The sequence below is a fragment of the Dromaius novaehollandiae genome, chromosome 1 (assembly GCF_036370855.1).
Source record: "Dromaius novaehollandiae isolate bDroNov1 chromosome 1, bDroNov1.hap1, whole genome shotgun sequence".
Classification (NCBI taxonomy): Eukaryota; Metazoa; Chordata; class Aves; order Casuariiformes; family Dromaiidae; genus Dromaius; species Dromaius novaehollandiae.
In genome coordinates, this window is record NC_088098.1 from 11,083,040 (window position 1) to 11,110,329 (window position 27,290).

The 27,290-nt window shown below is 41.8% G+C and overlaps 1 protein-coding gene across 3 annotated transcripts in view; it reads left to right on the forward strand.

Annotated features, from left to right (window-relative positions):
- Positions 1-27,290, forward strand: part of LHFPL3 (LHFPL tetraspan subfamily member 3) — a 271,087-nt gene that overhangs the window by 164,810 nt on the left and 78,987 nt on the right. For all 3 annotated transcript variants that reach the window (XM_064505473.1, XM_064505477.1, XM_064505472.1), the window contains exon 2: positions 20,867-21,103. In XM_064505473.1, coding sequence (XP_064361543.1) covers positions 20,867-21,103 — 237 coding nt within the window. The remainder of the gene's footprint in view (positions 1-20,866; positions 21,104-27,290) is intronic.

Consider the following 27,290-nt stretch of genomic DNA (forward strand, 5'->3'; position numbering starts at 1 on the left):
TTGGAGACTAGCACGACCAAGGGAGTCATCAGTCTAGAAGTCTTGCTAAAAAGTCAAAAGAGGAAGACAAAAAATGGAGAGGACAGAGAAACAGCTGCAGGAAGCAAGTGAAAACATTCAGCTAAGTAAGACAGTTCATTTCAGAGAGGTTAAAGAGGTAACATTTAAACACAAGAATTAGAAAACAGAGTAGAAGATTAGGAAGAAACAGAAGAGAGCTAAGGACTGCTTTCAAAAATGTTGATATGTAATAAGGTGTGGAAGACCTGCTAGGTTAATTCCTTGCCACCCCTTTTTCCACCCTTCCATGCTACACGTTTTGTCCACTGTAGTCCTTCTTAAATCTCTTGTATCTTCGGTCATGATCAGTGCATAGGTGCTCAAACAGAAGCCACAATAAGGTATGTTTTTGTGTACGATTCAGATGCAGATCTCACTTCAGTAACTGCAGTGCAGTATTCAAAATACTGCATGTCCAGCCAGGGAATCTGCAACAAGATAGTGCACCTACTGCCTAATTCACTGTAAGGGGCACATTACAATTGTGCTCATTGTCTTGTAATTTAATTTTAGGTTAAAATTAAGGTGATCTTGCATTGCGCTGTGGGATACTGGCAGTCCTCCCAGGAAATCTCTCGAGAAATTTCCACCGTAGAGATGGTCACTGCCATCTTCAGCCGTCTGGACAGCAGTCAAGTGGATGCTTACGTAAAGATCTTGTGATTAAATGGACAGCTATTCAGAGTCAGGACTTTCTTGGTACAGAAGTGCCTGTACTGGGAAAGGACATGAGAGGATCCTGACTTGTTGACCCTCAATCACAATGTCGTAGTTGGATGACATTATTGAGATAGGAATGAATTAGGTCTTCAGCAGACAGTTATTCACTCTGAAGGCTGTACAGATATCTTCTTCACAGACAAGGATTATGTATCTAAAATATTTAATAATGACACAGATTTCCCTCCTTCTCCAGTTCAGAGAAATATAAATACGTTGGAAAACATAGAATCTCAGAGATAGTCTGTCTGTTGTGTTGTAGTCATTGTATAAAACCCTTCCCTTGTGTACTGTGTGGAAAGAGGGTTAGCAGACAGAAAAAATCTTCCGAGCAACAGATGGCAGGTGATGTGACAACCATTTGAGCAATGGTAACCTTAATTTAATTTTAATCAAGATAAAGAAGACACCAAATGTATGAGAGAAGGTGAAGAAGATATTTGTAATCTATAAAGCAAACATAAGAAAAGGAAGGACATGCTGATGGATAGGATGCACGAGAGGAGGGAAATTACAAGAAAAATTTTTGTATGCCTTGTCAATATGTAAACAAAATAGTCAGAGCTTGCATCAGCAAACATGCACAGAACAAGCAAAAATGGGATATGTGACAGATTTTTATACTGTTATATGGATAAGATCATCAATTTAAGCAGAAGTGGTAAGAATAATGAGAAAAGGACATAGGCATTTGTTGAGAATGAATGGTATCTCCTTAAAGTTTCAAACACAGTCAGAGGTCACCAGAGTTTCTGCTGGGGCTATGAGAAATGGAAAGATTAGCAAAAGGAGAGGCTGAGGAATATCTAAATGAAATTTTTGCCCCAAGCGATGTTTGCAGGAGAACTTTTAGCTTGACCGTTTCCAGCTTTGCCATTCTGCTAGTTGCCGCTTTTGCCAGTGCTGGGCTTTTGCGCATGAAGCTGTCCCAGCAAAACTCCCACTGTTCTCAGGACAGGCACCCTGTGGAACCAGCACTCCTGTTTTGCTTTAATCTCTGCAGCTGCAGCAGCCGAGCTTTCCTCTCTCTTTTATATACGGGACTGATGATCTGCTTCAACTGCTACGGCAACTGCTTACGCAGCAATGAGAATGGTACATGTGGAAGACATGACATTGTCAGCTTGCTGCAGGCATTTGCTTCCCAGCTGCAAATGCTGGAGTGGAGCAAATATTTATGAACCGATCCTCAGCAGGTGGGGTCAGGTCAGGAGGCAAATCTGGAAAACTCAGCCGGGGCTGCAGAGCATTTGGATGTGGAAGGTGGCGTTTCTAGAGGCCCCCGCTTGCTTCAGTGCCAACACCATCACTGTGCAGATATGTTCCTTTCCATTTCACTGCCATCCCTGGAAAACTAGGCACAGAAAGTCAAATGTGAATTAACCTCCAATTATATCTTTTTTGATGAACTCTGATGAAAATGCACTTTATTTTTGAGGAATTCCCAATAAATGGAGCTGTTCCAATTTTTCTCAGAAATGTTTTTTTGTCTTCAATTGATAGAGTTTACAACAATTAGCATGAATCTTTGAAATGTTCAGTTAACCTGCTTCTCTCTTCATTGGCAAAAAAAATTTCAGACAAAATATTTCACTCAGTTCTGGCAAAACGAGGGTTACTTTGACATTGGTAAGAGGGAAGGCAATAGCTGACATGGATGACATGTCCTGGATGACGAAAGAACATAGGGATATTAAATCTCCATTGAAAGAAGCTGAAATTCAAGTAAGTGAGGACATTAGTGGGTCTTTCTGCACAAGAGCTTGCATATGGCTTTGCAGATCTACCAGAAATACTTGCTCACTGTCAGATCAGGTTGGTTACATTCAATAGGACCTAACTAAACTTATTACATTTCTTTGATCTGTTTTTGATTAGACACAATGAAGTTATTACAAAAATCATGGTTTACATAAGCAGAAAGAAGAAAATAAAGATTTTTTCTGGTAAAATCAAAATAATTATTTGCTGTGTTTACCTTTGCACTACCAGGCAGAGAAGCAAGGTATCATGCTGCTGAGGGTACATCATGGCCATTCCAACATCACCCAAGAGAAAGCTCCAAAGAACCGCTCCTTAATCTTGTCTTTTGTACATTATTTTAACTAAATCATCTATTTATTTTCAAAAGCACATGAATTAACACAGGAAAGCATAATTGTTCTTGGACATACAAACGTCTTTCCTCACATATACAGCAGCACTTTATAGACTTGTTCCCATGTCTGCACTATTAGTACAATCTAACCTGGTACTTTCTCGCTAACCAAAAATAATTCAAGCAATGAACCTAAACAAAAATATCCTGTTGTTACTGTCTAGTTTAACCATAGGCAGAGTAAGTATAACTTTTCTGGTTAGTGAGATAGCTATTATATATCAACATACTCACAGTTCAGCCTATTTTAATCAGGTATTAGATGTGCTTTTTCTGTTCTTGGGTTTCTGCAAAGCTAAAAAGTATTCCATCTGAAGAGTGTCAACAGACTTGGTGCAATGGATTTCTTGAATTGTAGTGTCTCATTGCTTAGGATTCAAATCATGATTCCACTCCACACGCACAGACATGTCAAAAGAAAACTTCTTCATGCTAATGGATGCATTTGTGAACCACCATAGATGTTGCACAGGCAACAGAGTAGTCTGGAGAGATTCATTTTTAGAGCAGCATGGTCAGAGAGATGGGGTAGCAATAGCAATTGTTCTCCAAGGAACCCAAGATGTTCTTTCCTTCTGTGGCTGAAACTGCCTCTCAGACTTCACCAGGAATACAGTTATTGTCTGAGCAGTTGAATGGATGAGTGCTAAATGTGGTCCTCAGTTGGCTGAAAATATGTTGAGCTGCTCATGGCTGGATGGATATGAATCAAATATTTCTAGGGCTGTGTGGTGTGTCTTATGTTGTACTTATGAACGAAGATGGGAAATTTTACCCTCACAGTAGAAAGGCTAAGAGGAAAGACTGCCTGACTTTGAGCAGCTCGATATCAAAGTAGCTGAGATGTGAGCAGCTGAGTGCTTCGGCAGCAGCCCCTTGTCAGTGTGCTCTCCATGCAGTCTGGGTTAAATTGTGCTACTCCTAGATAGACTGTACTTGACTTATGTGGGTATTAAAAGCAAACTTCTAGCACATTTTATTGAACCTGATGGAATTATTTAGAGACCAGGAGATGTTGCATGCCCATTTTCAAAGGCAAACATTGTATAACATTTTAAATCATGCAAAATTAGAAGTTCCACGTGTTGACTGCTATTCCTGTATGAATCACAGACTGTCTCTGCAATCCCTATTTTTCTCTTGGGCTGAATGAGAGGCAAATTATGTCGTGGTATTGTGTCACCAACCCCAAAAAGATGCAGTATCCATGCTGAATAATGACTGTTGCTGTACATGTTTTTAGGGGTTTTGATCTATGAATTTTACAGTCTCTATATTTGATGTCTCAGGAGTTATGTAATATTTTGGTGCACTTTCTTATGTACTTCTGGAGTCCCTCTGTTTCCCCTGAACCAGGCACTCCAACCTCTCTTTCACAGATTCTGAACTCAGACATCTGGAGAGAATTAGAGAACCTGGTTTCCACAGAACCTGGTTTCCACATATACTGTCTTCATCATCATGGTCAGGGAGTTTGTCAGCAGATTGAAGCAGGTGCCTACCCAAACTAATGTTTTCTAAAGAAACTGTCATGAACTCTGAAGTAAATTGGATTTACTTCCAAAGGATTTTTCTGGAATAGCTCAGAAGCTCTAAGCCCTGTCACTTCATCATACCGCTTTCCAAAGCTAGTAATCCTGTGAGACTGAGAAATGAATTCACAGGTGTCATTGAGAATAGATCTAGGAATAATGCATTAAAAATTGCTAACCTACTACAGCCAGTGGTGATTCTGATGCACTGAGATCTTAAAGTTTATGTTTCTTCCAAACTTTTAAAAGAATGATGTAGTGTGAATGACAACATACTGGACTGTTCGCAAGGGTGGTTTTATATTTTTTATGTGTTTTATTGGAGTACTCTTTCACTGTATTTCAACTCCTTGCAGTGTATTGGTAGAAATACTTGCTGCCTGATGCATACAGCAACATTTTGAGTTTCTTGTGGAATTTCCCTTTTTCTTGCTGGTACCCACCAAGACACAGTTAAATGAAACAAACTACTTCACAAAACAATTCATTTAACCAATTTGTAAATATTTTCAGCCATTATTTTGAGAGAGGAGAGAGAACTGGGGAGAAGGCATGGAGCTTCAGGACCTATGCGTATTTTTTAAAGAAGACGCAGTTGCTGCAGTCCCACCTGAACTCCCCTCTCCTGCCTCTGGCTCCATCTCTGGATCCAGTTCGGTTAGAGTCAGCTGACTCCTTTTGGAAACACATTGCCTCCTAGTTCATCCTTCTTAATGAGCTGGTGGTGGGCATGCACTTTGGGGTTTTTCTCAGGTCATCTAGCATATCTTCAAGCTTTGCGCTTTGTACCCAGCTTTGTAGGTACCAGTGTGGGAGCCCAAAGTTCATGGCAGTCCCATATCCCTTTGCTGGGACTCTCAGATTGCCTTGCATTGCCCCAGTCTTTCCAATGTCATCTTCAGATGCAGACAGCTTCATTTCTGATACAGCAATCAATAGCAATGGCAAATTAATAGGCATATGCTAGAAATTTTAAATGGGGGGAGGACCTTCTATGTTCTGTGACTTCTGGGCATCAGTGCTGAAAATCAGCACCAAATTGGTTACTTGCCATGCTGGAAGTACTAAGGATTGTTTTACCTCAGAGCCACGGTAGCACTAGAACAGTATACATGCTGGACTTACAAAAAAGTTCAAAAAGATATTACAGTGTGATATCATAAATCTAGACAGGACTTGAAATTGCATGTGTATGCACAAAAGGATTTGCTGACAGCTATATTGTTAAACATTGCTGTATAGTGCAAATCTTAGGGTTAAGCACCAAGACTAAAAAAAAATAAAGGCACAGAAATGTACTTTTTTAGAACTGAAGAGAAATTCTAAAAGTAACCCTTCCACTTTGGAATTGATAGGGGAATCAGGATTACCAACACAGCAAGGCAAGGACTGTTGCAGTTATACATAGCAAAACAGGACACATTGCAGAGGAACTCTGAGTAAACAGACTCAATAGCAAATGGGAGATGGATGTACTTGCCAATAGCCTGGAAGTATAATTATCATTAAAACCACCATCCATTATGAATGTATATATAAAACACTGGGGACAGCATGCACCAAATTAAACCCTTAACAGTCTCTCTAACCCTTGACAGGTCCTCTCAAATGCTAGGTGAAGCAGACTCAGTCTTGGTCTGAGCTTTGAATTGGTGTCCCAGCTGAACTCATATGCACTCTTTTATCCCTTACAAAGTCTGTTTCCCCAAGGACCCCTGAAGTATCTGGTGTGCATGTTCCCTGATGGTTTGTGGGTAGTCTCCCAGGATGGATGAATTTTATTCCACCCAAACACAGATATTTGGAGCACTGACAGCCAATGGTTTTGATTCACATTGACCAAAGCAAAGTCACTGTTTTCAAGGTATCTGTCTTTCCTTCTAACCAGCAACACAGTTACTTACTGAATCCAGACGTAGATATAATAACAAAACATTCACAAAATTAATGCAGATTTCTTGTATATTTTCTCAAAGATGTTAAAAACTCTCAACTCTGGCCACTCAAAAACAATGAGTTCAGAAGGTGCAGCTATCTCATAGGCTTGGCCCCAGGTAAATGAGTAGTCTTGCCTTTAACAGGAAAAATGCAAGTGAGAAAACACCATTACTGCTACTGGTCTCATCCTCCAAAGCTGTCTCCCATTACCCAAAGCTGAGATGCTCAGTGGAAGAGACACCACCATTCCTGATACTTCTGCTGCTGCTAGGTTCAGTGAGACATCAGCTCTTGAAAGGCAGTAAAGTGTCACTGCTGAATGTCAGCTTTAATGAAAAAGCAATGCAGCCGAGCAGTCTTGGGGCCTAGTGTCCATTTCTCTTTTCTTCTGAGCAAAAAACTATTAGGAGATCAGGAAGAGCGATGGCAGAGATAAGTAAAGAATAGCACATGACAAGCTGTGCAGGCATAAAGACATATATGTGTGCCTCAGGGGCATTGTAAGGAACTATACAAAAATCAGTGCCTTTATCATCTGTTCAGAACTTGTCTTGCGTCTGTGCAAGTCTATTTGGAATATCAGGTAGTACTGCTTTGGAAATTGGATTTAAATGATTGTAATGACTTTAATTAAACCTTAACATTTCCAGCTCAAGAATCAGGCTGCTTCCTTCTGCTCCTACTTCCTCTCTTTTCAGATGAGACTGCCACTTACTGCTATATCTTCCAGCTGCCTCTCTCCTCCACATATGAAGGTCCTCCTCTCTGCAGGGCTTCAGCTTTGCATTATCTGCTCCCACTTGCCTGCCACGTAAAGGTACTTCAAAGTCTCTGTCACTTCTTTTCCTGTTCCACAAAACTCCCTAGCTCTGAGGTGTGGCTGTGGGTCCCCTCATTCAGAGGAGACAGGGAACAGGGAGCAGACTAGCTTTGGGGGAGGCAGCTGGTTTTAAAAAGGAGAATGCAAATTGGTTTGTAGCTAGATCTTTCCACAAAGAAAGATTCCTCCTGCCTGAATCTCCATTCTGGCAGAGTATATTGCAGGAATCCCACAGTCCTGAGGAAACGGGTGAATCCTGAATGGATTTTAATAATCTGGGGATGAGCCAATATCTCAGAGTACAGTACTCAGGTGAGTATGGTTCCCATTTGTCAAGGGAATCATGACATTCAGCCAAGTGCAAGTAATTTCTAGCAAAATGTTAATGCTTTATGAAAGAAAAGAGGGACAAAAGCTTTCTCTCTTCTCCTCTGCACTCAGTTATTTCTTTTCTCCTTGTTCATGATGGAATATTTCCTTGTGCATCACATCATCTTTCTACTTGCCTTCAACCGCTTCCTCAGAAACTTCACTTTGTCCATAGAAGCACACACGAAATACAACTGATTGCTGTGAGTACAAAGGGAAGGTGACTATCATGCCTGCAAACAGGGATGTCTGTAAACTGTAGATCTTAAAACACTTCTCATTTCAACATTAAATCACATTTTCTTACCATGATGCATCATATTCTGGGAATCGTAGCCATGCCTTTGGCAGAGAAAGTAGCAGTGACCCTCCAGTCTTGGCCTACTGCAGAGATATCTTTGCTGTATTACCTGCCGCCAAACAACTTCTTGAATCTCTCTCCCAGTTTCCATGAGACTTCTCCTGCTGTCCAGCTACCAAGACCAGAAGCAGACATCTGTCCAGCAGATGTTTGTAGCTGCACACGTTTCACTCTTTTTCCGTATGCTGCGTAATGTGGCAAGTCAGCAGTCTGCGGGAGCGCCACAGGAGAGCCTATTAAAAGAAGGAGGAGTGGCTCAGCACACTTAAGAAACTTTTTTCCCTATCTCTCCTTTTATTTCATTTCCCCTTGCAAGCGTTTTTGTTATTCATATTTCTTTCATGGCATGACAGCCAGCTAAATGAAGATCAGATAACAATTGGTTGAATTCTTGGTCGCTATTTTGAAATCACTGGCTCAGTTATTGACCACTGACCCATGCTATTTCACGTACTGGATGGGTGAGTTACCCTGTTTTCCAGTCATTTCCAGTCATGACTGTCAAATACTCATAAGTGGCAATGCAAATGCAACAGTGGACATGACCAGGATGTCATACCGTGCGTTTCTTGGAAGCAGCAGTCTATGTGGGCTGATTCTTTAATGCGTTGCTAATATGCCATTGCTGTTAGCGTGCCCCAAGGCACGTAGCGGTAAGACACAGGCAACCCCCTGCACTCCAGGGCTGCAGTAGTGTAGCTGGAGTTGGGTGACAAGGCCAGGAAGCCTTGCCAGTTGTGAACTACTGAGGTGCAGCCTAAGCCTAGCTGGTTTTAGAGGACGTAACCATAGGAGGAAAGAAAGTCAGAAAGAGGCTGTGCTGACTACAATATAGGCTAGGATTTATCCAAGTAGACAGCTTTGCAAAACTGATGGTCAAAGGAAAATAAATCCGAAGCCTTTCAGCACAGTGCTCATGGTGCTCAGACCTGGAGCCTGCTTCAGTCCTGCTACTGCCCTAAATTTCAAACAGCTGCTGTTTCCATTGCTTGACAGCGCTTTGTGTCCAGTTCTGTGGCTACTGCTCTATCAGCTGAGAAAAGTAATGATAAAGATCCAGGTTTCTGATACCTGAAGATACAGGGTGCAAGACTGACAACTGTAGACCTTAAAGGTCTTAAAGACAGCATAAAGGTCCAAGATAGCTCAATCTAGCTTTCTTAGAGAAAGAGATCCTAATAATTTGTTAATATACTGATAAAACGCCATCTTTAATAACTATTTAACAGCATCAGCTTGTATAGCTTAAAAGTTTTTGGCCTGGCTACAGCTACTGAGAGTTTGTGCCAGAACCTCTCCCGTGATGATTAGAAATTGCCTTCTACTTTACAACCTGAATGTGTTTCTGGACAGTTTATATCCATTTGTCCTGGTGCCAAGGTTGCCCTTTGATTTAAATAACTCTTCTCCCTCTCTGGGATCCATTCTCTTGAATTTATACATTTATTTATTTTAGTTGTGTAAATTCCTTCTTCTTGTATGAATTTCTCTTTCTTCCTGCAGCTTGCTTCCACCTCAGAAGCCCACAAAACTTTGCCATATTTGTCTTGAAAATGGTGGTTGGTGCGTTCTCAAACTTCGCCACTCACCAGCATTTGCTTACAAATTTGCTTGCAATTGCAGTAGCTTCCGAAACAGGCGGGAAGCATGCACTTCCCAAGTATAAAACCAGGCTGTTGTAGCTGCTTGATGTTTGGCAGGGAAGTGAGAACTGCTTAGATGAGGACCTGGGCATAAAGCAAATAACTTTATGCCTCCCCTCTTTTCTTTGTCATCACCTTTGCACATCTTTAATAATGAAGAGGAAGGACAAATTTCTGTACAGACCATCGTGAGAGAGCCCAATAGTCCCCTCCTCCTCTGCCTTCTACCTCCTCCATTCTACTACTTTTTTTACTCAGTTTGATATAGACTACATTATTTTTGATCTGAGATTTTTATAATTCCACGTAGCTGCTAACTCTTTGGCTGCTATCTCTATTAGATATTCTTCGTCTTTCTTAATTTAGAATGTGTTTATCTCCCAGCTACCTCATGTCATAAGAACATAGGCCTGGAGGAAACCTACCAGATCATCAAATCCAATCCTCTAATCATGGCCCATTACAGCATCATGTAGTGTCTTTCCTAAAGTACCAAGTGACATCTTAAAATAATCTTGCTCTGATTAAAAGCTTGTTCCAAACATCACTCTTCGAATAATTAGAAACCTTCTAATTTGCATCCTAAATTTATTTGTAGGTAGTTAATACTAATTTATTTTAGTGCTAGCATTTGCCCTTTAACTTAAATAGCTTTTGCCCCTCTCTGAAGTTTACTCTCCTGATATATGTATAAAGAACAATCTTATTCCACCCTCAACCTAAGCCTTTGTCTTATTGGGCTGCTTTTCAATGTGGACCTTTATTGGTCCCGGAAATCTTGCTAGCACTCTCTGGCACCTATTCCAGCTGAATTCATCTTTCTTGATTATTTGTGACCAGAACCGCACACAGAAGTACAGACTAGGTCCCACCAGCACCTGATGGTGCAAGCTTTAATGCTTGCACTGTGCTGAAAAAAACACATTACCTGATACTCATGCTTACCTTTTTCATGAGTGCATTTTACTAGTGACTCATAGTCCTCCAATTACTGATCAATGTACATTTTTTCTCTTCTTTATCATTTATATCTTGCTCCCGCTTCATAGCAGAAAATACATGCAGAAGTGGTTGACTTTGCCCTTTGCACAATTACATTTGCAGTGCTACATTTTGTCACAGACCTGGTTCTCCAATTTACAAGGTCATCCTGTATATCCTGTATGATATCCCAATAGTATTCTACATTGACAGTGCCTCCCATCAGTGGACTTTACTGCCAAATGCCTACTTTTGCCAAAGTTCCTAATGAAAATATTAAATGATTGGGCCCCAGACTCTTCCTTGAGATGCTTGACATATATTCTCACATCAGCCCTGTCCTTTCCCTTCAAGCACCAAATGTCGGTCCCCTGTGAACAAGTACCATAACCACCTTAAAATGCTTGTGTTAATCTCTGTCTTCTCCAGGTTAATATGCAAGTTTATGTATTACACTGTATCCAATGCTTTTTGGAGAGCGTGCTGCTTAGCCAGAAAGCAGTGACTTTATCCAAGAAAGCTATCAAATAAATCCATGTTAATGTCTTCCCATCCTGCATTTACCTCTATGTCTTTAATTGTTCTTTCCCTCAATAATTGTTCTAATTTCTAAGATCAGACTAACGAGCAAGTGTTTGCCCAAATTAGTTTTCAATTCACCATTTTATTTTGTTTTTCTAAAATTTAGGTGACACTTTTGCTGTTCTCCAGTATCTTGCAAATAAATTTGTTAAAAAAGACTCACTACCAACTTTTGCAATTTGCAAGTGTTAATTATTTCAGTATTTGGAGTTGAAAATTACCTATTCCTCCAGCTTGAGCTCATTACAATCTTTTTAGTTTTGGTATGGGCTTTGAGGCAGTAGTTTTCATTTTTGCATGCTCCTGCCCACTAGCTGTCATGGCTTTGCCCTCATGTTCTGTGTCTTCCTTCTCACTGAAAAATGAGGCAAAAAATTAGTTCTTGGCCCCAGCCTAACCACGTAGCGGCCCCATTTTTGATTTTCTTGTTCTTTGCTAATATAATTAAAGATTGTTTTGCTTTTTGTATCAATTTCACTTGAAAGATTTAGCACAGCTTGACTTTTGACAAGCTACCTTTTAGGTCTCTACGTTCTAACCTCCAAAAGGTGTCTTTCTTGCTAACTAGTGCCTTTTCCTGTCATTTTTAAGCGTTGTCCTTGAATCCAGTATCTTTTCTTGTTTCCTTTTATACTTGGCTTTTTGGGGGGATCATGGGTAACGAGGGCAGACAGAGTTTGACTGTTACTCATTTAGACAGAACTGAAAGTATCCCTGAAATTTTATTCCTCCTCTCAAGATATTTCAGAAAATTTGCATCTTTGGCTGAAAGAAATTCAAGGCTTTCCCCACTATTATGTATGGACCTCTTCAGTCCAGTTGACTTGTTAAGTAGTTTCTTCAGCTTATTAGAGTTTGTCTGTCTGAAATATGTATTTTTAAAAACCACTTTCCAGCACATTTTCATTCGTCTTCTCATATATTTAAATTGAATTGACTCACGGGCACTGAAGGTAAGATTATTTTCAGCTCTCCCTCCTCTTTACCAAAGCCAAGTCTAAAATAGCTTCACTACTTGGATCAGTAACTTGTGAAGAAGAATCAGCTGTATAAATATCAAAAAATGTCTCAACTATGCCATTCATAATAGCACCTATTCTCCAGTCTTCTGCAGCCTACACTGTGTTTATATTGAGTTTATTCATTAAATCTAGTACAATTCAATATGTGGTTGGATAAAGACCAGGTTCTACAATAAAGAAGCTAACATTAAATTAGAAAGCTGCAACAACCCAGCGTGACAGCATTCAAAATAAACACTTACAATAGTAACTTTTGCTACGAAGGAAAGCCAAGCCAAAATTGCATAACAGCTGCGATGTAACAAAAACCAAAGGAGCAATATAAACAGCTAGCACCTTCGGTACTTACCTGTTCTTTTCCAGGAGACTGTAGCCTACGAGAAAAGTGGCTTTTTCATATCCCACATTGTCAAATACCCTAGCTCCATCATGGTTGATTCCCAAATCACGGCCCTCTGATCACACACATTGGCAAGCACCTTTTTCATGCCTGGGATCTCTTTGGGCATGAAGTAGCTAGAGGCCACCAAGCTGAAATGCTGTTTCTGGGGCTGGTTCACTCCAGAGACAACTGCCACGGGGCAGCATGGAAGAGACCACGCCAGGCTGGTCTCGCGCAGCCCCGCAACCAGCTCCACACCAGCAAGAGCAGCACTGCCAAGTACCTCCGCACCCTCAGGCGATACTCAGGGCCCATAACACACACCTCTGTTGCCATAAAAACACTACTCTGCTGGCTGTGACACAGCCCTCATGTTAATATAGACACTTCAAACTGAAAAATTAAAAAAAATATAATGATTAGGTCCCAGGGCCAATGGATGCTACAAGGGGTGATATAGTGTAAACGTAACTTTTGCCATGTACCTTCCTATGGGCTTTTTGCAATACCACCTCCCATACCTGCTCCATTGTAAAAAACTATTTTTATCATTTGCCTTATATAATTTTAATTTACCCATTTTTCTTCAGTTAGTCATCTGCCTCTGCTATAGCTGTTAGCAGTCAGTTGTCATGACATTTCTAGGGAATTTTTGCCCACGTGGCGATTAGGTCTACATCCATTAATAGTCCCAAGTTTCCATATTTCATCTGGACAAGGCACTACAAATATCTGCTACATATAACTGTGGTTGGAACACCGTAAGTTATGATCTTTCACGTGAAGTCATTGCGATACACCCTGTGATTCACCTACCATACACTCGTGCAATCTATGCTATTCTTATATTACATTTACGCACAAACTAAGCTAGCTGTTATGCTAACTAAATTATTCATAGATCTGCATTCATCTCAAGCTTAATTATCATGGCTAATGATCAAAACTTGGAAGTTAAATGGTCCCATGATGACACAACCCCTGGTAGAATTTCTGTCTCTATAATATCAAAGAAATCTCTATCTGTACATGAATCCAATACTTCAGGTCTAAAACAGACCCTCTTGATACAGTAAAATTTCTCTTACACTTCATCTCCAAAGTGATTTTAACTGAATAAACTGCACTATCTTTGTTATTTCTTCTTACATATTTATAGGTAAATGCATTCCTATTACTTCACCACCTTTCCTGCTGTTTCCACCTTTCTGAACGACTCATGATCTTTACTGCCTGTCTTCAGGAATGGTGCCTGGTCAGACATATTTCTTTTATCCAACTGCACATCTTACAATAGCTGATTGAATTATTCTATTTTGTTGTCCAAGCTCATTCAGCTGGCATCAAAATATCTCAGTTATCTCTTTCTCAACTCATCCAGGTACTGAAGTGCCTTTTCTCCCTAACTGTAACACCTACCTCACTACAGCTTTCCCCAATATTATTAAGTTCTTTTTCTTTTCTGTCCAATCTCTGAACATTTGGTGTTCTTTTCTTCTTTTCCTGGGTATTAAAATTGGCATGGAAACTATATACATCTTTCAATCTTCTTACCAAAAAGCCAGTACCCTAATAAGTCAGGTGGTCATAATTTAAGTTTGGTCTTTATATTATTGCAAGAATGAAGCGTGACGTTCTCCTCCTTTTTCTTCCTTTTAGCACTGTCTATAAATGGTCTTAATCTTATGGAGAAGTTCAGCCTTGTCCACATTACCAAGTAATGTGATGCAAAAGGAGAATCAGCAGAGCAAAGCAGTTTGTGCTGAAGCCTCTTACATCCCTGTTACATGTGGTTCTAGGGGTTCATTCTGTCTTAGATTTAGTCTTGTCTCCTGGAGAAGATGTCCCCACTATACTTGTGGTTTGAAGCTTTCTGAAGGACAGTTAACCCACACACTTTTCCTCCTTCATCTGGGGAGCTCTCCATGTTTGGACCTCTGTAGGGAGGTCACCTTCTGTCCATCTCACTTAGAGGACAGTGGTGCATCAGTGCACTGGAGCAATTCCCTGGGGCATGCTCTCCTCTCCCTTCTCCCCCATGGGAAGCCAGGGCACAGAAGTCCAGATAAGCTTGGTAGCCTGCGCCCACTCAGGGCTCCATAATAAGCACAGGTATTCTGTGCTATGCCCGAAGTGTGATGATTGCTCCAGCTCTCCGTGAACGCTGCCCTCACCTTGAATTTCATGCAGTGTTGCTCGCTGGTTTTCTCGCGCCCGACAGCAGACATGAGGTTAGCAACCTCTCAGGAGCCACACCAAGTTCTCCTGCTGCCAGGGAAACTTTCAGTCTGCTCATGGCACAAATTAACAAGCAGTGTCATATCCTTGGTGACCCCGGAGGCACCTCTCTGAAGAACGTGTTCTAAGCTTAAGACTGAATCTGTCACTCTTCAAAAAATGAACAAATTGAAAGGCTTACGTGGTGTTTGGTTCTTTATATTACACAAAAAAAACCATTTCCTGTATTATGGAGGCTCTGCCTCATTCAATTGCTTTCTCTAGGCACTTGTGGTGTGGTAATGAAGCCCACACATTGGCTTAGAGTTTAATGTCCCCATATAGCATTGAGATACTTTTGGAGAGGAAACTCTAGGCTACTTTCCTCCAAAAAGACTCTCGTTTACACACATCAAAACCATTTGTGTGAATGGAATCAGTAAATGGAGAGAATTAGGGGATTTGCTTCAAAATTGCACATTTGCTCCAAGCCGAAACACAAACGTACACGCAAAGAATTTTAATGCATGTCGTTAGCACAGTCCAGATCACTCAAGACAATCACAGCTGCATGGCTGTGCAGCCTCTGCGTTCAATCAGGGCTGTATTTGGCCGGGTTAATAAGACATATTTTACCCTCACCCTTTCTTTCTTTCCAAGGTATAAGGTCCCAAAAGACTGCAGTTCCAAAGAATGTCTTTATAGTTACTGTGTCCCTGACTGATCCCTCACCTTTGTTTCCCCTCGCCCTAGAAGCGATCTCCACCAACACAGCTGGCAAAAATGCTATTCATTCTAACGGCGTTTAACAGGTCTCATCCACTGTTCTTGTAAATACCACTCAGAAAAATGTCTGAAAAGGAAGAACCTCTCAGTTTTTTGAAATGGTGAGTCTCTGGCATGTGTGGATATGGAACAAAAACAGTTGTCAGTGTAGTTGCCATTCCATTTTGTTTTCCTCTTTTATCAGGAAATTTGCTATCATCACACTTTGCATGCAAGTAAATTGGGGGTGTTGTCAGGAAAAGAATGATGATGAGATAGGAATCTTGCCACTGCAAATTTCTCAATACCAGTTTCCTGTACAACAGTCAGGTGTTTTATAACTAGAACCTCATTCCAAGCAATATTATAATAATTCACCATATTGTCACCATACTGTCACCATATTTGGCACAACCTTATGATCTTGAACTAGTTGCTTGCTAATCACAGTTTGAGCTCATGCACGGAGTACAGGCTGTGATAATATTAGCTTGGTCAGAGTGGCAAGTCTGTCAGTGCCAGCAACAATTCAGTGTCTGTTTCCAATCTCTGAAAGTGTCGTGTATGCATCTTTCCACCCCCAGGAGGTAAAATCTTGGGCTGTCTCTCTTAATATGAATGATTTGTCTTGTCACTCAGAGCCCTAAAGGAAAATCATGTGACAGCTTCTGTTAGCCATTCATTTGAGAAAAAGCTTTCTAAAAGAGACATCAACGTATATCAGACATGTTTCAGTAATACTTATTAATTACTTTTTTTTAAAGCTCAGAAAGTTTCACCAAACTCTGATCTGTAGGAGAAACGATTTGCTAGCTTATGTCTTGTAAGAAAAACAGAGAAAGCACAGCAGGAGGTCCAGGGGCATAGTCACAAAGACAATATTCCTGCTAATAGCTTTCTCAGGCAAACAAGGGGAAAATGATGTGGATATGATTGTTGTAACTTTTACAGTTGCACAAATAGCTCTGAACGTTGTCAGTGGCGCTAACCAGTCTTCCATCAATTTCTCCCTGTTGCTTCTTACAAAAGCTCTGATTAGCTGCAGAGGTACTAGACCAGTCTGTCTGCAGGCTCAGGAAGAAAGAGCTAATTAAATGTATTCATCTCACACAGTGAAGGCTGTCTTAGACTAATATAGATTTAACTTTTTCCTTACTTGAGTCAGAAGGTCTGTAGGAACTGGTGATGTAAGGCCTTTCATTCAATAGATGAGCTTTCAGCATCTGAAAGTTTCTGAATTTATTAGAACTCTATAGTAGCAAAATAGTAGTACCAGATCCTTCAGTCTTTGTTGCGTTTCCATTTCAGTCATGCTGCTATTAAAGACAGTGGAAGTTTAGATAAAGTAGGAGATGGGACCTGTGCCTGTGTTATAAAATCATCTCTTAGCAGTTTAACTGAAATTGCAATGAAAAATGGTTTCCATTTTTCAAATTTGTGTAAAACTGAAAGCAATTTTCTCCTAGAGAAAATCTTCTAATCCTCTTTAGCAGGATTAAAATGTAAAAATTTCTAGCAATACAAAATAGATCTGTAGGTGGACTTTTATACCTGTCTTGGTCCTATGGCTGATAAATGGATCATTGCCTGTTTCATCTTATTGAGCAAGGCTGTGTCCTTAAAGGCATTCAGTGCAAAATATTCCCTTAGCAAGTAAAGACTTTCAGTAAACTAATCTTACGTTAACCATGAGAGGTATGGTATGATTCCTGCATCTGAAGATGTTGACCAAGCAGTCCTCTAGTAGAAGACATCTGAACTGTACGGGCAAAGCAGATAATTATAATACTCCCTCTTCGATGTCCATCTTTACACAAAGGGATGAAGTCCAACCAACATGTACCTGTGTGCCTTATTACTAAGAGTAGTCCAAGTGCAATGCACAGAATTACTCCAGGAAATAGTAAGGTCAGCAGGTATATCAAAGTATGCAGGATCAGGATTTGGGAAAGCTAATTGGAAATCCGAGCAACTAGCTGGAAAGATGCGTACTGAATTCTTGCGATAAGGGCCCATGTTTTTAATTATCTAGGTGGAAAAGAAGAAAGTTAAATCATTTTTTAGGAAATATTGAGGACATGTGTCTGATGTGGTATATAGTAAAAAAAACCAGAGAGATGTCAATATTTACTAACTACTCTTACAAAATTAACACCAAAATCCCCCTTCTGTGTATTGATTATTAACTGAGCATTGAGCATCCTCTTAATCTGAGGGTGTTGAATAGGAGTAAACTGGCTTTGGTAGTTTCCTGTTATGTAGTAAACATTTGTCAAAGTATCTGTGTAAATGTTGACATATTTATGAACACCAGAAATAAGCAAATTTAACATATTATTTCAAAGAAGTCCATCACAACTGTGAGGGCAATTCTTAGGCATCAAATGTGAAAAGTAATCTTTCTGGAAGTATATATAACTGTCTCAAGAAAGAAAATTATTGTACAATTTGTCTCTAAAATATTTGGGGGGGTCTTTTGAAATTATATAAATAAGTAAGAGAAGGCAGGCAATAGGCAACTTATAATTTGCCCAACCAGCATGTTCTGAATACATCAGTCTAGATCTAATTGTCCTTGATTCTAAGCCTAATAGTCCTTGAAAGTATTATAAGCTGCTATATTTTCACACAAATGAACTGCTCAGGAAGAATTTGTCAAATGTATTAGGTACAGGCTTTATTCTACATCAGACACATCTTTGCTCAAGGTTTCTTCAATAGGACTTTTGTAGCTGTAAAAAGGAAAATACCATTTCTGAGTTCCGTTGTCACATCTTTTTTACAGTATTTCATCAGATTAATTCAGTGCAGGTGTGTTTTTGTTTGGTGGGCACTAGAGGTGTGTAAAATGGCAGTATCAATGACATGGTCCCGGAAAGGCAAGAGCCTGAAGTTCCTAAAACCCATGACAGCTGCCAGTTGTACAAGTTACTCTGTGTATAAACTATTGTCATGAAACAGAGAAGAGGTTCAAAAACCAATTAAAGGGTTTAAAGTCATACAATGTAGTCTTTTCAATTAGCACATACACCTGTGCTAACTTAGCACACAGTGTACCAGTATAATATTTAGACTTATAATAGATGATTTAGGGTCCACCGTATCTCATCAGCCCTACTGAGAAAGAGGGGTTAATGCTGGAAATATGCTTGTTTCCAAGTTAGAAAAGACATAATACAGACAATTATTTAAAGTATATGGATTTTTCTGATTCTTCTATATGCAATAAGGACTGAGAAATGAACTATTCGATGTAATTTTTATTCTTAGATTTTTCTTATTTTATTTAATTTTTATGCCATATGCCCCTTCATTGAAGATGGCCCTCTGCCTTTACACTGGATAGCACTGCACTTAACGCCATTTGCTTCAGTGAAGCTAATGAGTCTATCAGCGTGAGCACGGCCTAAGTGTATGAGTGCCCTATTCAAAGGCCTTTCACTGATAGGAAATGTGCCTTGAGTACCCAACTACTCTGTTCCCTCTTCCGAATATCCCATCTCTCCACGATAGAATCAAAAATCAGTTTCAGCTGGAAAGGACCTTTGGAGACCTTGTGGCCCAACCCACTCACTCAGAGCGGGGCCAGCTTGCATGAGGTTTCCAGGGAAAGCCATTGTAAAAAGAGACCAGCAAGCTACCAAGTCATGCCATCGCTACGCTCCTTCCGCTGTACCCAGGGAAATTCCCTGCGGTCACTGGACTACGGCACCGGGAAGCCAGGTCCCACGCGAGTTTTATGTTTAGAGCTACACTCAGTCCAGTCCTGTGAGATGACACCTGTATTTTTTCTCAGCCCATAGGTTTTCTCAGCTAGTGACTCAGTGAGAAGAGCCCATGCTAGTGAAGATTCAGAGTAGGGGGTTGCTTGTGGGTTTATTTTTTTTCTGCAGTGAAATATTGCCACCGCTGGGGCACATCTTTCTTGAGCAGAAGCTCTTGTGCTGCTCTCCTTTCACCGTACCTCCCACCACAAGGCACGCAGTCCAGCTGGAAGAGGGGCAGATAACTTCCAAAGAGGCTGCTTTACAATAACCACAAGACATTTGTCCACAGCTCACACCCGAACACGCCTCCTCTCTAGGCTGGTAGGACACACAGGCAGAGGCCGTGACCGAGCTCCACAGCACAGCAGGGCAAAGCTGGAGGTCTCTTAGCGTGTGCCCAAGTGCCGCGTCCTGCCCAAGGTGTGGGTGGGCTGGGCACCGATGGGAATGTGCCATCCGGGGATGCGAGGGGCCCAAGCTGGGGCAGCCGCCTTGGCCAGTGGCTGCTCTTCAGCGGTGGGAGGTCAATGCTGCCCCAGGTGACAGAGCACATCTCTTCTGAAAAAATCAAACTTGTCACTCTGTTTTGTCTGCTCTGCTAGAGTCACAGTGGCCCTGGGCACTACCTGCTGTCCCACAGCAGGAGTGGTGTCCTTGGGAACCAAGGTTCAAAGCAAATTGCTGCTCCTAAGAAATTAAGTCAAGCCTTTTACCGGGGAATTTGTCACCCAGGCTGGTGTCCTGCGCCCATGGTGAATGAGCACCTGAACAGCCCTCCTTTTCCTCCGCCCTCAGCACAGCTACCCTGACCACAGGCGGTGTTTCGATGTTGAATGCTGGCTAGGTCCGTGCAGATTGAATCTTCTTTTTTGCTGGTGTTAACAGGATCAGTGCTTTTGCCTGGTTGAGATGTCATGTGTTGATTCCTAAAGTAAACCAGATCAGAAGTTGGCAGCAATCTTGACAGCTTATTTTTCCTTGCAGAACAATGTCATTACTTGTGTTTTCGAACAGCATAAACCTTATGCATAAAACATATTTCAGTGAAAGGGGTACTGCCAACTTCCAGAAAGAAAAACCTTGCTATTATGTGTTACAAGCACTTAGATTACCAGGAATGATGATTAGTTTCTTTCCTCTATTTTTCTCCAGTTTATCCGCACTGACCATTTGACAGTAATTAGATGTTTCCTCCAAATAACCAGTTTATTAATCATTTTTCTTCTTTAGTTTTGTGTAAACCTTTCATATTACAGTGAAGAAATCTATCTCACTGAGAAAATGTGATTGTACTGGTATAAAAATTGGCCAGGGATTCAGGATATACCTTTTTTAAAAAAAAATGAGGTGCCAAGTTGATGTCGTTTCTTAGGTTTTTATATTGAATATTTAATCACAGCATATAATTGTGTGACTTGTTTTTAAGTCATCTGGCTTTGAAGTTCGGGATGAAAAAGTGTGTTGCTTTAATGATAAATGTGTAGGTTCTGACAAAAAATGAAAGCGGGTCTCATTATCCCATTGTTCTCCTTTTCTTTTTTTCTCCAAGCTGCCTGTCTCGTCCTGGGATGTATGATTTTTCCTGATGGCTGGGATTCAGATGAGGTAAAACGGATGTGTGGTGAAAAGACAGACAAGTACACGCTGGGGGCTTGTTCAGTCCGCTGGGCATACATCCTGGCTATTATCGGGATCTTGGATGCCCTGATCCTCTCGTTTCTGGCATTTGTGCTTGGCAACAGACAAGACAGCTTGCTAGCAGAGGAACTCAAGCTGGAAAACAAAGGTAGGACTGCTTTACAAACACTATCATGGGGTGGCCTCAAGGGCAAACGCTTAACAACAATGATCTGTTTCATTTTATTTTATATGTAAAAGTTAGCATGCTGCTTTGCTTTCTAATTTGCGGGGGAAGAGGAAGTGCAAGAGGGACAAAGGAAGTTACACTTTTCAATATCCAAAATTTAAGAAAGTTTGAAATTGCCATAATAGCTACACTATGAAAGAATCAGCATGACTGATCCTGAATATTTTTTAAAATTGCAGCTGGATATTCTTGTGTTACTCCCTTGTACATTATTTCATCAGCATTTAATTTTCACTAACTCCATCTTATTCCATACCCCATACAAGATTTGTTCCTTTGGTTCCCTTAGGATTTTGCATTGTAATGTGAATGGCTGTAATGTAGGGTTCTGTGATATGTATTAGCGCAACAGACAGCAGAGAGGAAGTGCTTGGCTTGGGAGCTCGGCAATGAGCTATGTAGCGGGACAGACTTCACAGTGAGGCACTGGTGGACTATGAGCAAGAATCAGAGGCAGGGATATAGAAATTCTGTCCCTTGCTTTATTGTGTTGCTTTGAGCTAATTAGTCAGCTCACATGAATCTAGGACAGATTAATAACTGAATATTCATACAGTGATTTGGGAATAAAATACAGTTCTAGATAAAGAAGATAAAAATGTAAGAAATGCCCTATGGCTCAGACCAGTAGTTTATCACCCGGTTGCAACAGGAGAGATGCTAGCTGGGGAGCGTGTGCAAGCCTGGCCAGTTTGTGCAGTCCCTTCCCCTGGTACCCCCTCAGCATTCACAACTGTCGTATTTGCTGTGATAGATATCATAGGGGGTATATCCCCGCCTAGACCTTTTAATGGACCTGTTGTCCCTGAATCTGTCAATTCCCTTCTGAACCAGATGGTACTGTCAGCTTGCACAGCATCCTGTGGCAGCGAGGTCCTGAAGCTCACTACTGACTGTGGCTTACTCTCTTTTATGTGTGTTAAACTGATCTCCTACCAGTTTCACCAGGTGTCACTTAGGTCTCGTAGTGCAGGATTCTGCATTCGGCTCATCCACCCCATTTGTAACTTGGTAGGTTGCTTCTAATAATAGTAAAGATTTTAGGAGCCCTTTGTCATTGAATTGGAAGTCCAAAACTGTTTGGCAGTCTATGTTGTATAAAAATAGCTGTTCTCAATCCTGCTCCAGAAGGACCTTTATTCATATATCCGAAAGCACCAGCACACTGGTACCTGCTTGCTGAATTGCAGACAGTCAGCACACTAAGGCTAAAGATAAATGGACCTGAAGATTGAACTTCACACACAGTTGTAGACTTGGTTAGTGCCTACTCATGTTCTGAGTTAAGGAAAGTGTATGTTGCTTGCAATTGCCTGTGTACACCTATTCTGCAGGGAAACCAAGGGCAACAGTTTCCAGGACTGTCACTGTGGCCTTTTTCTATGAAGATAATATTCATCTACATTTGAAAATTAAAATACATATCAGAAGGGCATTCACAGCTATGCCATAAGGGCTTGCTGCATTAGTATCATGTCTAACTGCCCTGTGCCATACAGGTCTCATGAACCCTACAGCTAGTTATATCTTATAACAAAGACCCTCATCCACTTTGGCAGCTGATGGGCAAAAAGCAGCTTCTGGAGGCTCATCACCTCTCACATCGCTGGCACAAGCTCCTGCCAGGACATGTGGTCCTCAAGGTGTCTGACAAAGACCATTCAGCAGCTCATTTTCCTTGGAATAATCCCAGAAATATAGCACAATACCAGTTTCAAAGCAAACCAGAACTCAAAAGAAAGGGACCTCCTTCCACAGTCACACCCAATATCAACCACTTTTAAAACTACTTCAAAAAAAAAGGAAAAAAGACAACTTGCCTTCTAAGAAAAGGACATCTCCTCCTCCCTCTTTGCAAAAAGCTTCTGCCAAACAAGGACAGGCTGAGTCTAAACCCTTCTGCTACCTCCTGGTATTTTCCCCGCCAGCTTGTATTGCGGCAGGACATGGCCACACGCCAGAGGCACCTCGGGAGGAGGCCGTGGGGCACCTGGCCACCGTTTGGACACACAGGAGGTATCGGTGCCAGTGGGCTGAGCAGCTCTGTGTTTCCCAGTGGGGATGTCCCGCCTGGCAGCGCTGCTCCTGCCGACGTCCCTGCAGGCGCACCGGTCCTACCGGCATGCGTGGGGCCGTGGCCTGGCACCCCTGCGCTGGGAGAAGGCCAGTGCCGCCCCCTCAGTTTCTGCAGGCTCCCAAAAATCCCTGGCCAGAGATCAATCCATTTTCTGGCCTTTTGCAAGCCAGGAAAGCCTGCCTGCACAGAGGGCTGTTCGCCTGAGCAAATCCTACTGCGACAGCAAGGCACAAGCAACTAATCCCACCAGTGATCTCTGATCTCCGCGCAACCCAGGCTGCGGCTCCTCGTCCCCCACGCTGGCAGAGCAGGGCTGTGTGGCGCGGTCCCCGCAGCCCAGGCTGCATGTCCTGTCCCAAAGGCACACTCCAAGGCAGTGACTGGGATGTGTAAGCAGCGCACAGGCATTTTTGCAGCCAGCAGTTGTTTGGCTATGGATGCTGCCCATGGTGTTTAGGTGTTAGAAGTGATCTGACTGGTTGAAGAAATTTGGGTTTCATATCCCCAGGGCTGCTACGCAGATTTTGCAGTCCTGGCAGTCACTGGCTGCAGGCTCAGGCTGCCACTTTGGGGCAGTGGTCTGTGCTTAGAAAAGGTGCTGATTACTTATGCCATAGGGAGGAAGCTAACAGAAGATTAGGGGCTAGGTTTGTTTCTGAGTTAGCACCAAGCACCCTCCTGTCACTGCCCAGCACATGCTGCGTGTGCCGGAGGGCTTTCACTTTTACCCCTTTGCCTACATCTCCTTAGCCCCTTTCAGATTAAGCAACTCTGGAGAAAAAAATCACCAGCATTCACCTCCTAGTCCACATGCAAAGTACCCATGCATCTCTTGGAAACAGCTAGGGTGCCGAAATATGGAATGTGCAAGTATCACTAAGCTGCCTCCCAAATGCATTAAAAATAAGACTAAGGATATAAACACACACACACACCACCCAGGTTTCTCCAGGTACTGTTGTCACTATGAAATCAAAGCTATCAAAATTAGGGGAGGGGTTAGAAGCAGCCTTGATTACTAGACACCCTCCCATTCCTTCTTTCCTCTCCCCACCTACAGAGGAGCCCTTGTGAGGGGCTGCCCATTGCCTGGGACCCGGGGACGCCTGCCCTTTGTTGGTGGAGATGTCCTGTGGTCACAGGCCCAGACACCCTGTAGGTGGGTAATAAGGAAGTTATTACCTTAACAAAGAGTCATGTGGCTCTTTGGGAGAGCAACCTACGCTGGCTGCGTAGATGCTCTAGAGAGCATGTTGAAGACCAGCATGTGGTGGAGGTCCTTCCCCTCTCTGCTACCCTTGGGCACTTCAGGTGGGCTCCCTGCCCAGGCCGTACCCCGAGTCCGGCAGCATGGTCCCGAATCTACACTGTGGGGCTAATAGGCAAGTTTGTCCTACAGGCTGCCACCAGTGGCACTCAGGGGACAGCATAGATAGAAATATTCCAAGCAGTTCGTCATCCTGTCCCTCGAGGAACCATGCACCACGGCTGGATGGGCTGGATCAGCAGAGGGCCTTTACAGGAGAGGAACCTCCTCGTGCCCTGTCCGCTCTTCCCCTGCTGCAAAGGGTATGCCCCATGTACGCAGGTAGTGTTACGCGGTTGCTCAGCAGAGGGGAAGAGACTGTAAATTAAGTAAGTATAAGAGCAATAACAGTCTTCATTTATGTGGAAAAATCTTCAAGAAAAGAAATTGTTAGGGAGCGCTTGACAGCTGCGCAGCTGTTTGTAATCAGGTGATAGCTCTGACCTGAGGAGTCCTTGCAGACCAGCTCCTGCCGTCTCCGTAACTAGCGCCTGCGGTGACGGTGCTGAGAGCCGGTGTGAGCACCTCCTGCCACAGCTGTTTCTGAGCACCGTCACGAGGAAACACTTGAAAGTACACAAAATGTAATGGGATGGTAAGAAGGTGAGAAAATGACAAAAGAAGAACAAGCTGTACTTCTGGGTAGACTTAACATGCTGAATTGTCCACCTGCTCTGTGCTTTTGAATACTGTGGTTCTGTATATTTACATAGGTTAATGAATGCTTGTAAGTAAGGAATTTGACTTTTAAAATTATTCATGGGAGAAGACGGGCATATTTTTCCCATACAAGAAAGTTTCACTTTTCACTATTGGATAAAAATAGTCCTTCATTATTTCTTATTTGCTTAGGTTAGAGAGAAAACTACCATGGTAGCATCACATCTGAGAAATATAAGACAAGTTGAGCAGATTTTTTTCAGGGTATAGTCTACTTAATGCAATTTCTTAATCTTGCAAATTTCACTCAACAATCTGTACTATTTTCATTTTTAAAACTGCCTTTTAAAGGAAAGAGACATTTCTAAAAAGACTTGCATGTTATATTTATGCTATTAGCAAAAAGAGAGGAGAGAACAGTATTGCATGGTTAGCTTTAATTCATAGAAACTAATAGTAATGACTAAAAGGCCTGCATGCTATTAAACTAATGGCATTCAGGGCGATAACAAAAATTGTCAGAATTCATCTTAGCCTTAAGCTTCATCAACACCATTTTGAGTGAGCTGCCAACATCAGGCCTAAACCTCAATATGCAACAACATAATTTAACATTTTGAACCATAATGCCTTAATGATATAAAATTAAAGTTCTGGCCAAAGGGTGAAGGGATGAAATGAGATGTTTCCAAAAGAAATTGAGAGTACAAGGCAATTGCTTTTATGGTAGAAGGTGGTAATATAGTCCATATTACAAGTCATAAATATATGAGCATTCAGAAGAAACTCTCCTATTCAAGTAATATCAGTCAGACCAGGTGCACGATGCACTTTATTTGTGGACAGCTGTACCTTTTCTGATGGATGAAACAGTTTCACAAAGCATTTATGTTTAACGTTTGACTCATCTTTTGGGACCAGATGGCCGCAGATAAGCAATTTGCACTAAAGGTTTCTCAGAGTTACCAGCCTGGGGCTGAAATAGATGAAAGGATGAGAGATTTGAAGGATTTGTCTACCTGCAATGATTGCAGCTTTCACAGACTCAAACTACACTAAATTTGCTCCCAGTAGCCAGACTGCAGAGAGCTCAGTGCATGATGCCCTACTGAGTGTTTTTCCAGTTTGTTGACATTTGCACCCTCGTTGTTCTCCATACTGGCGTTATCAGTGCCCGACCTGGGTTGCTTAAGGTACATGAGCTGCAGTTACTGCAGAATAAGCGTGCTTGAAGGCAAAACTAAGGGGAAGTTGCTTCTTGGTGACAAAGCAGTTTTCTGTAAAAGGAAAAAATATTCTTGCATGGAGGTTTGTGCACCATTGGCAAGAGAATCATCTTCTGTAAACAGGAATATGTTACCCACATGATTTCTGCTGCTGTTCTCTATACAGTAAAATTATAATTTAACTGCTTTTTAAAGTTGTGTCCTCCCTCATATCTCCTGATATGCAACAAGTGAGTATATGCACCTTTTCATTTTAGTTAGCATATTCTTTCCTGTCAAAAATAAAATGTAGTGTTGCTGTTACGCTGTTGCCCTTCTTTGGTATTTTTCTTCACATCTGCTTGTCTCCTTCCAACCTTCCTTTCAAAAAAGTTCAAGAGTGATCCACAGGTCTCCACTTCAGCCTTTTGCTGCTTCTCTGTGGCTCTATGTTCAAAGCGCTTCAGGTGACCTTGAACTCAGAACCAGCTTGGCTGGTTGAATTTCCATTTAAGAAGGAAAATGTGGAAGAAACTCATGGGGGAGTGTTCTGGGATGAATTGCTGCAGACAACCTACCAGATGCGCTTGCCAGATTGCAGCTGGCCAGAGAAAGCTGGAACTGTGTCAAAAGGTTTATAGTGGTGCCTCAAAGGAGAAGTATTTAGGTACCCTGCTTTCCAAAGGCAAAATCAGGCTGTTCTTTGAAGCTCCTAGCTGTAAGTGCCAGGTTGGGAATTCCTGGCCCTGGTTTATAGCTTCAAAACATGCTTCTGTGCCATGTCAGCCAAAAACTAAGTTTTGTCACAACTGTGAAGAGCTCACATGTTCTCTTTCAGCTGCAACCAAAAAGTGGCTC